Raw genomic sequence first — 15,711 nt, forward strand, 5'->3', positions numbered from 1 at the left:
TATGCTCAGATGACTCACGGAGTGGGTTGAAGTAAAATTTATGTAAGGTAAAAAAAAAAAAAAAGGTTGGGGAGAAAGAAACAACAAAGATCAAAATCAAGAAAATTGTCATACCTGTGTGATGGAATGGTTTGACACCAACTTGCTAATGAATGGGAAGCTCAAACGCAGCCAATTAGACGCAGTGCTTGTTAAAGCAGCCACGTAACACTCGCTGTGCTGGGATGGATTGGCCTTTCATGGCAGTTTTGGGGCTACTGATATGGCTGCTGACAAGTGTGTTAAAAAAATAGGGGGAAAATGCTTCCGGCCAAACTAGTCTGCTCTGTTTGCTGTGGCATTCTCATCATAGTGGGCAAAGAAATGAGGGTCAGCTGGCTAAATGGCACCACCAAAACAAACAAACAGAAAAAAAGAAAAAAAAAAGCAAATAAAACACATCCGCTGGCTGCCTGCGGGGCTTCACAACAACATTCAATCTCGTTCAACTTTATCACATTTTGGGAACTCAGAACAAAACACAGAAACAGACCAAAATAAAGTTAAACATAATGTAACGCGAAAGAAAAATTATAGATTTTTTCCATTTTCCTTTTTTTAAATTATTTTTCTTTTCCACAGTTTCAAGTGTTTGGAGGTATATTTGCACCAGATTTGCACATAAGCAGTAGACTTTTAAATTTGTTTGCATTTCTAACACACACAACATCCCCTACAGTCACCAAGAGCGTGACGTATGTGGACAACCTCTGGGTTTTTCAATCGGAAAACAAGGCCGTTGCAAACCGTCTTTTTAGAAACAAACTTGATCTTCAACAACAAAACTCAATGGCAGGTAGCAGAGGCAACATTTTTGTCACTTAGTGTCAGATTTCTTCACAACAGGAAAATGCGGCTGTTGCTGTGGTAGAGGGGGAAGGTGATTAAAAACTGAGATTTTTTTGGCCAGGTCAGTGGTTAGACTGTTCCTCTTGGTGTTCTTCAGGTAGAGTTTTACAACAAGACAAAGAAGAAAAACTGTATCAACAACTCGTTGATGAACTGGAAAAGACAAGAGACACGAATATCAACTTACAAAAGTCTGAAAATGCACCTATGTAGTAATGCATTATATAAAAGAACTTCTGTGTTGCAAATGGTTATTTCCTCTCCAGCATGTTGCTAGCCAGGTGGAGCTCTGCCTCCTGGTTCTCCTCACTGACTAAAGTGATGCAACACAAGGAGAATATGTCTTTTGAAACTTCTTTGTTGAACCTCAGACATGATGAATATTTTCACAGAACTGGCCTTTCTGCTTGTCACGTCTACAAGCGGTCCAGCTCTACCGCTCACTGGTAGGATGGGAAATGCGGACATAGAGTCTTCATCATTTCTCAATTATCTTGTCCTTGCTGTTGTTACGTCATTATCATATTCATAATAAATTGTTTATTAAAGTTTTTTTTTTTTTTTGCATTTAGATCAAAGAAAGGGTATTTTGTAAAACTGAGCTTTAAATCATCTTATAATGTTATTCCTCCATCAAAAGCATAGCTGGAGTTTTGCTTTGATTCTTTCATAGACGTTTGAGGAATCCTTGAATCTCTTCTGGCAGCTATTCAAGGGTACCTAAATGCAACGCCTCCCCAGCTCCTCCAGACTAGTGGCAGCAGGAGTTAGCAAACACCCGGTGGAACTGCATGTCTGCTCAGTTAGTCATGCAAACTACGTTACGGTACTTCTTGGTCTAACACGCCTAAGAACGGTTGTAAACAGCAGTATGAGAAGCACTGCTGTGACGACATGCTGAATACTGCCCCTTTAAATTTGCAATGAGATTTCATAAAACATTAGTAGCTATAGCAACCCCCCCCCCCCCTCCCAATGCTGCCACCACTTTGCATGGTGCAAAGAAAGATCAATTCTGGAATCATGTAAAATGCATTTTTTATATTTTTGCAGTGTCTGCGATGGTTTGTTTCTTAACCGTATTTTTACAGCATCCATCTAATCTGAGGTGTTGATCTCTCCAGACCCCCCAGAGCTACAATACTCCCTTTGGGTGCTTCTGTGATTGATGCTCAGTTCAGGTGGACGGCCATGTTTTGGTAGGTTTGCAGTTGTGCTGCGCTCTTACCATGTTCAACTAATGGATTCAGCGGCGTTGTGAGAGACGATTTTGTGTTATAACTTAACCCATCATTACTTTGTGTTGGTTAATCACACATGAAAGATTGTGGTTGTGAAATTGCACGATGCAATACAGTTCAAGGCCTACGACTACCTTTGCAAAAAAAACTGTATGTGCTGCTTCATTTTATTTTTCTCTTTTGCTAGCTTCATGAGAAAGGGAATCGAGGGAATAGGGGAGTCTAGATTAAAACAGTGATGCACTGCCAGGCTGCAAATCCCCCCCCCCCCCCAACCCCCAACCCCCGCACCCCCCATACCTCAAATAAAGGGGTAAGGGGAGGTGGGGAGTGGTGGCTGACGGTGAAGATGAAAGCGGGGCCAATAAGCAAACAGGTGCATAAAGACAATGAGAAGGAGTTCAAAAATAGAATATTGTAGAGCTAAGCCAGCAGGGATGAATAATGGAGACGGAAGGAAAATGCAAAGGCATAGTAAGGAGGGGAGGAGTGGTGTGATTCCACATGGGAGGATGACACATGTCTTCTTCTCCTTGGAGAGTAAAAGTAGAATTGGGGGAGGGGCTGATTGACTGGCACCATCTTCGCCTGTCATTCAACATCTACTCATCCTCATCAAAGCTGGCCGGGCGCTCTGAGATGAAGCCAAGGGCAGAAAACGAGCAAGGCACAATAAGATTCACCAATCTGAAGCTGTTCCCTTCCAAACAAGCTCACCACATAAAAGGTTTTTCTTCTTTTCTCTTTCTCTCTCTCTCTCTTTCTCTACAGATATCAGTAAAGCCTCACCTTTTATTTCCCCCATTATTCTGGCAAGCCATCTAAGAGTAGTGTCAACTGTTTCTGGCTGAAAACAAGCTGTGTTAAAGTCAACGTCATCTCTTTGAAGGAGTATTAGAGGAAAATTAAAAAAAAAAAAAAAGGCAAACATAATTTGCTGTCAGCTGCTGCTGCAGTCAAAAACATATTTTCCTCCCATTGGTCTCTGCACTCTCACTCAGGTAGGTTGAGTCACAGAGAAGTCAAACATGCTCCTTTTCTCGCGCCTCCCCTCTCCCGCTCCTTTTCACTCTCTCACTGTGCTTGTTTTACCAACACCAATATGTGGTTATTAATTACTGCGTGGCCTCAGCTGCTGAGTCCAAACATCCTGAATACAGTGGCAGAGTGACTCACCAGACTGGAGCTGTCCGAGGAGGCTGCCAGCGACGGAATACATCACACATATCAACACTGCGGCCCACAGCTGGCACCTGAGAAGACGGTGTTTTAGCACTGCACCCTGCTGTTCAGCGCGGGTACTGCAACACCACCAACATAGGTCTTCAGCACCATCTGGTGGTGAGGGAAGAGAATGCATTTATTCGAAATTTTATTTGATGTTGCTATGTAGAAATGAGTTTAAGCGTTGCCCACAACTACGAAATTATGCCAGAGAATGAGCCATACACTGATTCTGATTGAGAGGAGAATCATTTTCCTTCTTCAATATTGTTGTAGCATCTTGAATAATTGTGCCCCTCTAAAAGACAACCTGATCCTAGTGGCTATAATTATACATCATTTAGGGAGATCTTGGGTCACTCAAACCTTTAGATGTTTTTGTCATGAAATCAGTTGCTATGGTTTCATGTGACTTGCATCCCAGCAATCTGCTATTATCTGAAAGAAATCCAAAGTATGAATTAGATTGATAGCAGCAGGATCACCTGATGAAAATTCACATTACATTTTTTCTCTCTCTCACTGCTTGACAATAAATCTAACAAAAATGTTCCTGTTTTAAGTCAGCTAGGATTATCATAGTTTTTTCTAGATGGTAAATGCCAGAATATTATGAATATTAATTCTACACCATGAATCTGGAGGTGTTTAAGCATGTCTGTATTTCACCGAACTGCCTGGACAGCTCTTTTAATAAAGTGAAGGCAAACTCTCAGTCGCTTCTGAGCACACACACTGCGGCTAATTCTTCTTCGCTGGGATTCGGCGGCCTCTCCAATCTGATTTAAATGTGGCTGGAAATCAAAACTAGGAATCAAAACTGAAAAATGTTAATGAATCAAAACTTAGTTCTAGTAGAAAAAGTTTGGGGTCCACTAAGGTAAGGGAACTAAGCTTCTACTTAAAAGAACAACATTTGAACTCTCTCTCTTATACTTCTAGAGGCTCAGTCTGAAGATCCTGTTAAGATGGTTGTAGAGACCTAAATGTTGATTAAATCTTTAGATGGATGGATGTATTGATGGATCAAGACCTTGGTGTTTTCATCAAAGTGTGCAGCAAAACAGTAGGATGCACAAATGTAATTTCACCTAAATTATTAGTAAACTGTCCCATCTTTAGCTCCATCTCCTTTTAGAAATAAAGTTGTACCTCACTGTTCTCAACAACAACTAAGACCACTTACATGGTAAAAAAACAAAACAATCATCCTTCAGAGCCTACAAAGTAAAATCAGTGCCCTACCTCAAACTTCAATGCTAGGCTTCCTTTTTCCTTATTTATCACAGTTTTCAAAATGCAAACACTGTAATGCGACACTCATTTTATAAATCAGCCCCACTGCTGAGTGAGCACATAATTTCTTTGAATGTTCACAAACTTAAAAAAAAAAAAAAAAAGCCCAGCTAAATCTTTGAAAAGTAAATGCTTCTTTTGTTCCGAAGCAACAGGGAAAGATTTGCCGCAGCATCGCCTGTGGGGAGTAACTGAGCGGAAACACACGCTCCACGTTTTGACAGAGACAATTGATCAAAACAGACTAATTAATGTATGTGTTTTACATATATTCATTTCCGCATCAAATATTAATGGAAATAAACGTATTTGTTTTTCAAATGAGTGCGAGGCCTATCAAATATTTCAGACACACCTCATTAAAGATACAGAGCCGAGAGCGAGCATGCATTTTTAAAGGGCCACAATTCACAATGGAATCTCGCAGAGTCGGCTGCTTACTGGTGCTGGCCTAGATTGGCTCTGCAGAAAGTGGGAGAGCTGCCAGAGATCAAGCTCTCTTCTTGTAGGGGAGTCAAAACCCCTTTGGCCTTTATCTCCTCTAGTATATGTAAAGCAAACAGAAAGAAAAAAAAAAAAAACTGCCCTTGGGCTCTCAAGATCCACCCACACACAAATATTTCATGTAGAATTTTTTTGATATTTTATTCTTAATAGTATGTTGCCGTGTTCAAAATAAAATCAAACCGATATCACTGGCCAGATCAAACAATGTTTTCTACATGTTATCGTCTTGTGGATGAGTAGAAAGCAACAGGCCTAACAGGCTTGGCTTGCTGTTGATTTTGTGCAACTGAATGATCAATTAAAAACGGGGTGTGTTCAAAATAACAGCAGCGCAGAGTCTAATCGGCGAGGCGATTCATTCGGTGTCAAACAAATCATCGTTCAGGGGAACTGTCTACTTCGATTAGAAAGCCGGCTGGACGATGGAAAACACGCGAAGGACCGCAGGAACAGATGTCCTGGTCTGCTGAAATGTTTTTGAATGCTTGGGACCAAAAGTAGAAAGCAGTGGAAGAAAGCTGAAAACTAGCTTTTGAATTCATGAAAAAAAGAATTGCCACAAATGTCAAAGACTTAGCCAATGATCAGCTAAACGGTGTTCAAGCTATTTGAACTATCAGGAAAAGCTTTGGCAAAGTGCCACTCCTTTTCTCATAATACAGCATCGGTTTCTAGGTTCAACCAAGGATCATAGATCAGTTTGACAGCATCAAAATACCTGACGAGCTCACGTTGCCTTATGCTGTAGATGAAATGCCCTTGAAACCAATGTTGCACCAAAACAATGATACCAAAAACACACCAAGAACATCGATCTTGTTAGCTCCCGTTCAACAAGATTAATGCTACGAAACGGCAAGCTCAATTCACAAACCTTAGTGGTTTAACCTCAACACTTTTTCCTCATGTTTCTGGTTTGGACTTGAAGTTGCAGCGTTCCCAATGCGTTGGCATGAAGGCACGGACATTTACTATTTAGAAGACTTGTGTCAGAGTATGTTAATGCCTCAACAGTTGAAGAATCCATCATCTCTTCCAAAAGTCCCTTTAGGATTTGTATTTTTTTGCACTTGAACACTTGAGCTCAAAGTTGAATACTGTGAATATTGCAGTACTCGCAGCAGGTCACAAAGCAGTAATCTCAAACCCCGAGAACAAACGATAACAAAAGAGCTAGAGTTTAAATAAATCATTCAAAGCTCACAACGTCCATGCTAAATGTAAAGCCTGGTCTCTTTTTGCTCGACTAGGGTTCTGCTGGGTGCCCTTTGCTTTTGCAAAAGAGCTCAAAGTGTGTTATTGCCGTGATAAATTCACTTAACTATTCCGCTTTGTATGATAGTGCCTTAGAAAACGCTAGCGATCCTAAACGATACATCCAGGTTTTGGGGAGCACCAAGTCGTGCTGCATCTCAGCTTCGCAGTGCCAAATTACATTTATTGCATATTAGATGGCTTCATAATAATGTGATCTGGCCTGTAGTCCAGAGCTGCCACCTCCAGAATTGTTGCGTAAGAGAGACTGTGACCAAGAGCAACAATGTATTCCACTGTACAGCACTTCAGTGAGCTGTTTGAGATGTGCTTTATAAATAAAGCTTAGAACAAACTGTACGGTTTCTAAAACGTCTATGAAGCAGGCATGATAAACCATAACGGTATATCATACACCGTTGGTCATTTTTAAAAAATGAGCATCCGAGTTCATCTCGCAAAAAACATGATTTCAAGAGGTAGTTAAAAAAAAAAAGAAAAAGAAGTGCTTTTGAAATCTTTTTTTCAAATTCTTTCACATGAGAGTTGAATGTCTTGCTTGCTCTCCTCACTCTGCAGTTAATTGAATCTTAAAAATTGAGATATTCACAACATTCAAAGCCAATGTCACAGAGAGGACGAGAAGAATAAGAAAATGTAATCGTGCATTAAGTATTTACAGCGGTGATCCCACACTTAGATAAACATCCCTGACGTTTCTCTCTTTTTCTTTTTCTCTCTCATTTATTTGAATATTTTCATTGACTGGACCTGAACAATAACTTGGTGACTGAACTAGAAGCACTGAAGGTGTCTAGCGCCTTGGAAATGTTTTCAGACCCCTTGAATTGTGACCTGAAAATTGATAGAAGCAATCTCCAACGTACATGTGCTTCTTTGTATAATTCTGTTGAATTTTCAGTCTTTACATAGACTGAAAAGAGACCTGCCTGAGAAGGTCAAATACACCGACGTTTGTGGCGGTAATGTGATAAAGAGGTATGAATACTTTTGGCGGCAGCCGTGGTGACCAGTTCGGATTAGAAGTGCTACCTGTTCATTTCACACCGAGCTGTTAAATCTCTGGAAAAAACAGAACAGCAAAATGAACCCAAACGTGACCCCGATTCACGTGGCACACGAGAAAAGAAAACACACAATGTTGACCTGTTGAGAAACACAAAACCACCCTGATGTCGCTGCAACAGGTTTGTGGCTTTGATCTTTATCTTTCTAAGCATGACTCAGTATGAGATCATGCTGAGTCACAGCTGCTACAATACAAAGATCTTTTTAGCTCTTTGTGATGCCCACAGACAGAAAACACGAAGCCCATTGGAAAAAAAATCTACTTTTTATCAACCTGTGAAGAGGTTCTCTCTCCTGATTTACCTCTAATAGTAATTGTATTCAGTTTTTAGAAGTATGCCTTCTGTACAACTGAAGTGTATCAAAGTGGAGTGTTTATTTTTTTGCCTGCTAGAAGGTCGCCGAGGACAAGACAAACTCCTTCCTGAACCCTTGTACCACCAGTTCTATTCCTGTTAGGCTGTAACTTAATCTGCTACTCAACAAAGCCGCCACACATCAACAGGAGCGATGAGTAACAAACTGAATGCAAATTTTGTTTCACTTGGCACAGATTTCATTGTAGATGGCATTCACTGTATTCAAAGCAGGCTTTGGCGAGGCATTTGTAGCTCTGCAACACTGCTGAAAGCACAGACTGTGACTGAGGTGCTGTCAGTGCTCCCTCAGTCAACACATTCCCACTTCTGTGATCAGTCTTTTATCAGGCAGTTCATTAAAATTGTGCATAATTAAAGCCAACGTCGTTACACTTGTAACAGCAGTCAGTACGAAAACACACGAATTTGGGGGGGGTTCTGAGTGCAGTTACCTGACTTCAACAGCAGAGGGGGCGCTTTGATCCGTCTCTTGCGTTGCACGGAGTCGTGATCCATTTGAGATCTAGTGAGTCATTTTTCAGTACCACGGTGTCCTGTGCCTTCCACGTGGTGGTGAGTCACCCTCCAGTGGGGAAAGAACATGTAGGACAGCTTCTGACTGACATACTTGATGAGCAAATACCATCTAAGAAATACTTGGCCACAAAGAGCAAAGCAATTCAGGAAAAATAAAAATAAAATAAAGTTGCCGCAAAAGGAAATTGATTTTGATCTCCCAAAACAAGCTTGTGAATAAATAACAGCCTCCAGGTATGTGCTGCAATAGAAATAAAGAGACCCACCACAATGCTTTTTATTTCAATTTATTTATCTTTAAAGAACCAATACGAATCGGGGGGGGGATGTCTTCAAAACGGGTACAATGATAAAAAAAAAAACTGACCATTTTCCATTCTCCTCCATCCCGTGTGTCAGACCAGATCCTGGGCTCAGTGTGTGAGCTGAAATCTGCATATTTGTTTGGGAAATCCTGTAGCACCCCCACCCCATCACAACCCTCTCCTCCCCATTTGGTAAAATGAATGACAGCTGGAGGAGTGCCAGCTCGAGCAGCTCTTATTTCCTGTCTGAAATGTCTGCGTACATGTCAAATGTGGGTGAAGAATGCTCAGCAGGGTCTGATGGGCTTATCTGAGGTGGACTGATTATTGCACTCCAACAAGACTTATAAGAAGAATAAGAAAAAAAAAAAGTCATGGCTCTTACATAGTTACTTAAAAAAAAAAAAAAAAAAAAAAAAAGGGATAACAAAGTGTCCTTGCCCCTGCCAAACTCAACACTGCCACAATTCTCTTGCGAATAAATATGATATATTCAGACTCAGTGAGGCCCTAAACTGAAAGTGACTTGAAGTAAGTGAGGAGCGAAAAAAATTCATAAAGAAAAAAAAAACAAAAAGAACATTACTGCATTTTCAGGGTGAACCTTTTGAGTTTTGTGCAAAAACAAAAAACACAATCGAAATGTGTTCAAAGTTTAAAAATGTTTTTTTTTTTCTTTAAAAAAAAAAGAAAAAAGGCCAAATAGCAGTGGAAGGAAATAAGAACAGAATTAAAACATTTCAGAATTAAAACCATGTATGTGTAAAAATAAAAATTCACATAATGGAAGGTAAAATATCCCATGATTACAACTTAAAGTGAGAAGAAAAAAAAATAGACAAGTACAGGATGGACTCGAGTGGAGAGAGAAAAAAACAAAGAAGAATAAAATAAAATTAAATTCTGGCCCGTGGTTTGGTTGAGCTGTAGAACCGGGAGGCGGGCCCATCTGTGTGCTTTGACCTTCCATTCATTGGTTCGGCTGGTGGACTTCCCCAGATCTAGTTTCATTTTGTTTGATCATTCGATTTCTCTCAGATCAATTAACCATGACTCAGTGTTTACAAATCATCACAACAATTACTGATAGCACTCTTTTTTTTTTTTTTGTTATTATCTCCTCTTTGTTGGAAGATTCCGAACTAGATGTACATTGAAAGCAGATGCACAGACGGCCGGCCTACTGCACGCAGCAGTTGTGGCCGTCATCTTTGAACCGCAGACGCATTTTGGGTCTGTATTTCTCGAGGTAAAGAAGCTGTTTGGAGTTGAAGGCTCCACGTCTCTTCCTACAGGAAAAAAACAAAACAAAACAGGAAAGTAGTTTTAGTTCTAAATTGGGAAAGCACACACTCAAACTCAGAGGAAGAATGAACCTTTTAGAGTAATCCACTTTTTTTGCTTATTGACCATTTCTCTCCGACAACAAGGAAAGAGGACCAAGACCAACAATGCGTCCACAACTCATTAACTCATCTCTACCAGTTCAACCACATGAAAAGGGTCCATATTGCAACCATGCAGGCTTCTTTAAAGAGACAGTGGAGAATTTCTGGAATGAGGTTATTTTAAAAAACAAGCCAGTTTTGTCTTACCTGCAGCAGATAACTTGGTATGTTTAAAAGTATGAATTTCAACTGGTTAAAGCTTATAGCTACACTGAAAGAAGCCTACCGTGCAGCATGTTTAAATTGTCAAAAATATCAAAGCAGTTTATGCCAATGCTACTGTGTAGCTTTAAACTGCTGTCATGTTTGTATCGGATAGTAATTTACATCTAAGCTGACCATTATTTTTACACAGAAAATGGTCCCATGAAACAAAGTGTAAAAAGAAATAAAATGTTAACTCAAAAAGCCACAAATAATTAACAGATTTTTGTGGGTGATTTGACTCTTTGGCTACACTTGGAGCATACAAGCTTCATACATGTAATTAAAAATAGGCATTAATAACACGTGGAAGTCCGTGTTTGCAAGAATGTCGTTGAAGAGACAGTGAATGAGCAGATAGGACTCCAAAACAAGATGGCTTACGCTTTAGTAGAAGAATGCTTTTGCAGGTTTGCATTACATTATTGAATTCTAAGTATTTCATACTTTTTAAACTCACTCTACATGGACATTCTGATTGGAAAATGATATAGTTTGTGTCCAAGAACACATTTCATGTAGGAAGATTATTGATGGCACACCACCTACCTTCATTTCCTGTGTACATAATCAGTGGCTTCTTTGCAAAAATAGCCTCCTGATGTCATAAAAAATTGGTGTTGGTGTAAACTGCTACGAAGTTCTTAAGGATTCAGTCATTTTAAGACTACAGAAGTCTTCTTTATTTCCAAATAAATGTTACACAACCCATTAGCTTCAGCCTCCACAACCAGGTAAGCTGGATTTATATTAAGATGCAAATATACTCATCCACTGCTTATAACCTATTAACCTAGTCTCAGTCCATAAAGAAATAATCATGTTTGTAAAGCTCTAAGACTAGTACTCACTGCCTTATGAACTGCACGGCGTCTTCATACTTCATTCCTCCCTCAAGGAGGGCTAAGGCCACCAAGACTGGAGCTCTGAAAGGTAAAGGAATCCATTAGACTGGTTAAAGCAAGAACGGGGAGAACGGGAGATGAAATGCCAAGGTTTGCAGGGCTCCTTGGTAATAAAACGGGGAGGGAGGGGAAGGAAGGTAAACCTGGGAAACAGGCCTGGGAAATCTACAGGGGTGTACAAGTTCACAGGCGCCCTACTGAGCCGCTGTACTAGTACTTTGTGATAAGTTACAGTAAAACGGCCGACTCCTCGCTCACCAGAGAGAAGACGGGATGAGAAAAAGTAAATAAATACAGCAGTTCCTTGGACGAGGTCAGATTTCAGCTCTGGCGGAGAATTTCCTTCAGCTACTTTTCTAGCTCAGAAATTCTGAGAAACGGCGAATTAGAAAATTGAAAAGAAAAATTAAGTTCAAACAAAAATATCTCTCTCTCTCTCTCAACACCTTCTCTGTACCAAACTCGCGCAGACGAGTTCAGCGAGTAAACTTCTACGAAAAAGACTGGTGGTGGTTTCAGAAAATACCAGTCTAACCAATACTTGGGAAAATCGAAACCTCTGGAATGTCACAGCAATGCAAAAGAAAGAAGAAAAGAAAAAAAAGGGCTAGAAGCTAGAGGGAGAACTGCTGGGCTTGCTGAGCACTTGTGGTCAGAGAAGACACTTTCGCACCAGTTCGCCCACATCATGCACTTCTGCCTGCATTGTTTTCGCACTTGTGCCATTCGACGCGACTAAACTGCAATTCCCCGGCACACTGAGGTGCGATTACAACGGGGCATAACTTCACATTACCCGTGCAACCTCGCTTTACGGCGAGCGAAAATCGAATTGCCTAATTTTGCGGTCAGAGACAGAGAGTGTTGTAACTAATGACGGATTATCTAATCTGTTGACTTTATTTACAGAGCCCTCAGGGAACAGGAGGAGAAGACAACAGTTCAAGTTGTTGCAAGATGAAACTCAGCACTGGGACAAAAGACAATCGGTTCAAGCTGTGTCATGTCTAGGGGAGAAGGAACAGGTGGTGAAGGGAAGAACGGAGGGTGAGAGGATGGCTAGACGACAGGAAGATTAGAAAAAAAGGTCGACTTCTCAGACACTTAACAATTCGGAGCTTTCTGTAGCAGTGTGTGAACTCTGTGACCTCATCTAGCAGTCAGTGTGTTACAGGGGGATGAAACAGAGGCCTTGTCTGACCAATAAAAGCTCCGCGACTGGACAACAAACCCTAACCGTTTGGAGGCAGGGCTACATCCAACAGGACTACATTAAAATATACTTGTGTATCAGAATGGTCCAGTCAAAGCCCAATTCAAAATTTAACTGGAATTCTAAGGCAAGATATAAAAAAACTAATGTTCACAGATACACTTTTCCAATAACATTCAAGTACTTTTAATGTAAGGTTTCAAACTTTTTCAGCACCACAAGTTTGGACATAAAAAACCCCACAAAACATCAATTTCAATAATGCTGTTTAACATGCAAAATATAAGACCACCTTTATTTCTAATATTATGCAGATCAATAAGTTACTGTACCAAAAGGAATAATAAATCTTTAATATAGTGAAACAATCCAAAAAGGTAATACAAATGTGAATTACCTTCCTTCTCAAATGACACTTAACACAATTTACAAAGAAATTTACAAAAACAAACAAAAAAAAAATCTCTAAAAAATATTTTTCCAGGTTTTCTGGCATTTAGCAAATAGAAATAATTTTGCTGATTCCAACTGATGTAAAGCAAGAAGCTCTTTTCTAATTTAACTTCAGACAGCGAGAAACGAAATGTGTTTTCATTGGTGAATGAAAACATCTGGTTTCAGCTCTAAATACTGTATTCCAAATTTAGGATTTTAATCAGACGTCACATTGCACTTTGATTTTCAAACTGCACAGTTTTGTAATAAACTCTTTAAAGGACTTTATCCAGGAATCAAGTAAATTCCAAACCTTGAAAACACCAACTGAAATTGTGTAAATTGAATGTGAAGAGCAATTTCTGCAGGATTTCATTTAAGTTTTTGTCTGAAAAACGACAGTGAGACATTCGTACCTGCCCAGCCCTGCCACACAGTGCACAGCGACGCAGCAGCCAGGTTGCTCTCGAAACTTGGTGTTAAGCAGCTTCAGCCAGTTGTCCACAATCTGCGTGGGAGGAGGGGCGCCATCATCAAAGGGCCAGTCCTGGCGATGGAAAGAGCAAATTGAAAACTAACCAGCACGAATGACTTCGGAAAGGCAGAGAAAAACCCGGAAAAGTGACGCTCACCAAGACTTGTATGCCCTCCTTCTCCACTGGAGCCTTATCGTAGGTGGCGTCACAAACTCTCACCAACGTGTCTACCTCGAACTTTTTCAGCTCCTGACAGACGACAAATGACGAGCTTTTAGTAGGAGACATTCAAAACAAATATGAATGCAGTCGATGACCAATAAAGCCTCTCACCTCGGTAAACTTGTTGAGCGTAGCATTGGTGGGATTGTGGGTGATAAGGAACCTCATGGCCTCATGTTTAATCTCGACTGCAGCAGGGCGGTTCATGTTGGCGAGACGGCTTGAAAAAACAATTACAATACTCATAAAATAAAAAGACTTTTGGCTCAGATGTACAGATTGCTATGAGGTTTGTGTGATCGGGGAAGGGTAGAATAAATTAAAAAAAGGACAAGACGTGAATAAGAATGGGTCAGGAGAACAACAGGTCTTCACTGAGGGATGATGCACACAGAGAAAAAAAAAACAAAACAAACAAAACTAGTCCACAGTTTTCTGGGATGAGTAAAAATATAAATTGAAAGGAAATTGAAACAAAAAAATAGAAGGGGAGGGGGAATTAAAAAAAAAAAAAAAAAAAGAAAAAAAAAAAAAAGGATGAGACTATCCAAAAGTCATCCAATGAGTTTACCCCATTCAGGAGAGCTGGTTGTGATTGGCTGTTCAAGGAGAAAGCGGAAAGCAAATATTTTTCGTATTGGTTGGGATAAGGCAGGGCAGTCGGGCCCAGGACTACGCGATATCCCAGAGAGGAAGGGAGGCCTTTTGGAAAAAAAACGTCAGCAGTTCCTAATGCGCTGGCAGTCAGGGAGGTTTCTGGGTAGCGTAGTCCCTCGGGGGGCGGCCGATTCACTTCTCCACTGAGGTGAGGTGCTGTGCCTGGCAGAATTCTCCGGTCACACACGCCATATAGGTACGGCTGAAGTCGACACAGAAAGCCTGCAAAGAGAGGGGAAAGAATATTCTTAAATAAAAAAAATAAAAATAAAAAAAAAATATATATATATATATATATATATATATATATATATATATATATTTAGATATCACAAGTTTAAAACATTTACATTAAAAGGGAAGTGCACATTTACCGCACTACAAAACATTAAAAGTTGTTCTGCAGAGGATGTCCACATGATCGTCTGGTTGAAACCCCTACTTAGTACCACAAATGTAGAAATGCCATTTTCAGAATGTAATAATTGCTTGCTTATACTAGACTGCATGACCCGCCGTTGATATTTCACTTCCGACTCTGATGAAGACACAGATTGTGTCAAAACGTTTGCACAATAAAGCTAAAAGCGGATCATCGGGCTTAAATCCTGTCCGCAAGTTTGTGCTGCGTAGCAGCAGCACTGTCTGTCAGAAAATGTGCAGAGTGTCAATATTTTAATCAATATTTCCTGTGTTCAAAATATGAGGTAAACAGTCATTTATGTCCTCCAAACAGAGTCGGAACATTATCTCCGTCAATAAAAGTCTAAAAATAATCTACTCCAGTTTACTAAACACAAACAGACTCGGAACAAAAACAACTCACTGTTTCTTACCTTTCATACGTCAGACTATGTCCTTAACCTAATATATTTTTAATACACTTCCTGATACATAAAGCTTGCTGTAGATCTTAGAGTGCCCATGTTATCCTTAATCTCAGTATTCATCCAAAAACCAAACTAATTGATCCTTTCCCTCGGCCAGCGGTGAATGCTTAAGGTAACACAAAGTGCCTTAAATTAGAACAAGTCCATGAGTTGAAACAACATATTTTATAGGCTGTACTTGGATGAACAAATGTCTAAAGTTTTGGATGAGCATGACTGGGCCAAATACTTGTTTAACTCTCCATAGAAAATGGCTTCCCATTCAGCAGTGTTATTATAATTAATACAAAAGTCTTGACTGGACAAGAGCTTTTAAATCACACAAGCATCCCATCGTAATCAAATTCCATAATAATGGATTCAATTTTAAAAGTAACTGAAAAGTGTATAATTATTATTTTTGAATTGGCGTGTGTTTGGAGCTCTAAAGCTCGATTAAATATTACAGTTTGAGAAATATTGAAATTTAGAGGTCAACGATGAATAACGTGTGCGTCCCTCATCATAAGCAATATATTCAAGACATAGTATCTCGTATTATTCCATTAGCTCCACAATAAA

General features: G+C 39.9%; 1 protein-coding gene and 1 long non-coding RNA gene across 3 annotated transcripts in view; one reads left to right on the plus strand and one right to left on the minus strand.

Moving 5' to 3' along the window:
• Window positions 1-12,253, plus strand: LOC103472174 (uncharacterized). Its single transcript, XR_014089705.1, has 3 exons — window positions 1-2,087; window positions 2,901-3,470; window positions 12,167-12,253. It is a non-coding gene; the product is annotated as an uncharacterized LOC103472174 (long non-coding RNA).
• The window catches only part of ptp4a2b (protein tyrosine phosphatase 4A2b), a 25,563-nt gene continuing 18,518 nt past the window's right edge, over window positions 8,667-15,711 (minus strand). Inside the window, exons 2-7 of one of the 2 annotated variants that reach the window (XM_008421614.3) lie at window positions 14,175-14,482; window positions 13,715-13,823; window positions 13,538-13,630; window positions 13,322-13,452; window positions 11,204-11,278; window positions 8,667-9,989 (exon numbers count right to left, since the gene is read on the minus strand). In XM_008421614.3, coding sequence (XP_008419836.1) covers window positions 9,881-9,989; window positions 11,204-11,278; window positions 13,322-13,452; window positions 13,538-13,630; window positions 13,715-13,823; window positions 14,175-14,179 — 522 coding nt within the window. In that variant the 5' untranslated portion in view covers window positions 14,180-14,482 and the 3' untranslated portion in view covers window positions 8,667-9,880. Of the gene's footprint in view, window positions 9,990-11,203; window positions 11,279-13,321; window positions 13,453-13,537; window positions 13,631-13,714; window positions 14,136-14,174; window positions 14,483-15,711 lie in introns of those variants that run through there. The other variant, XM_008421613.3, reaches the window with a different exon arrangement.

This window comes from Poecilia reticulata, chromosome 11, assembly GCF_904066995.2.
Source record: "Poecilia reticulata chromosome 11, P_reticulata-male-v2, whole genome shotgun sequence".
Lineage (NCBI taxonomy): Eukaryota > Metazoa > Chordata > Actinopteri > Cyprinodontiformes > Poeciliidae > Poecilia > Poecilia reticulata.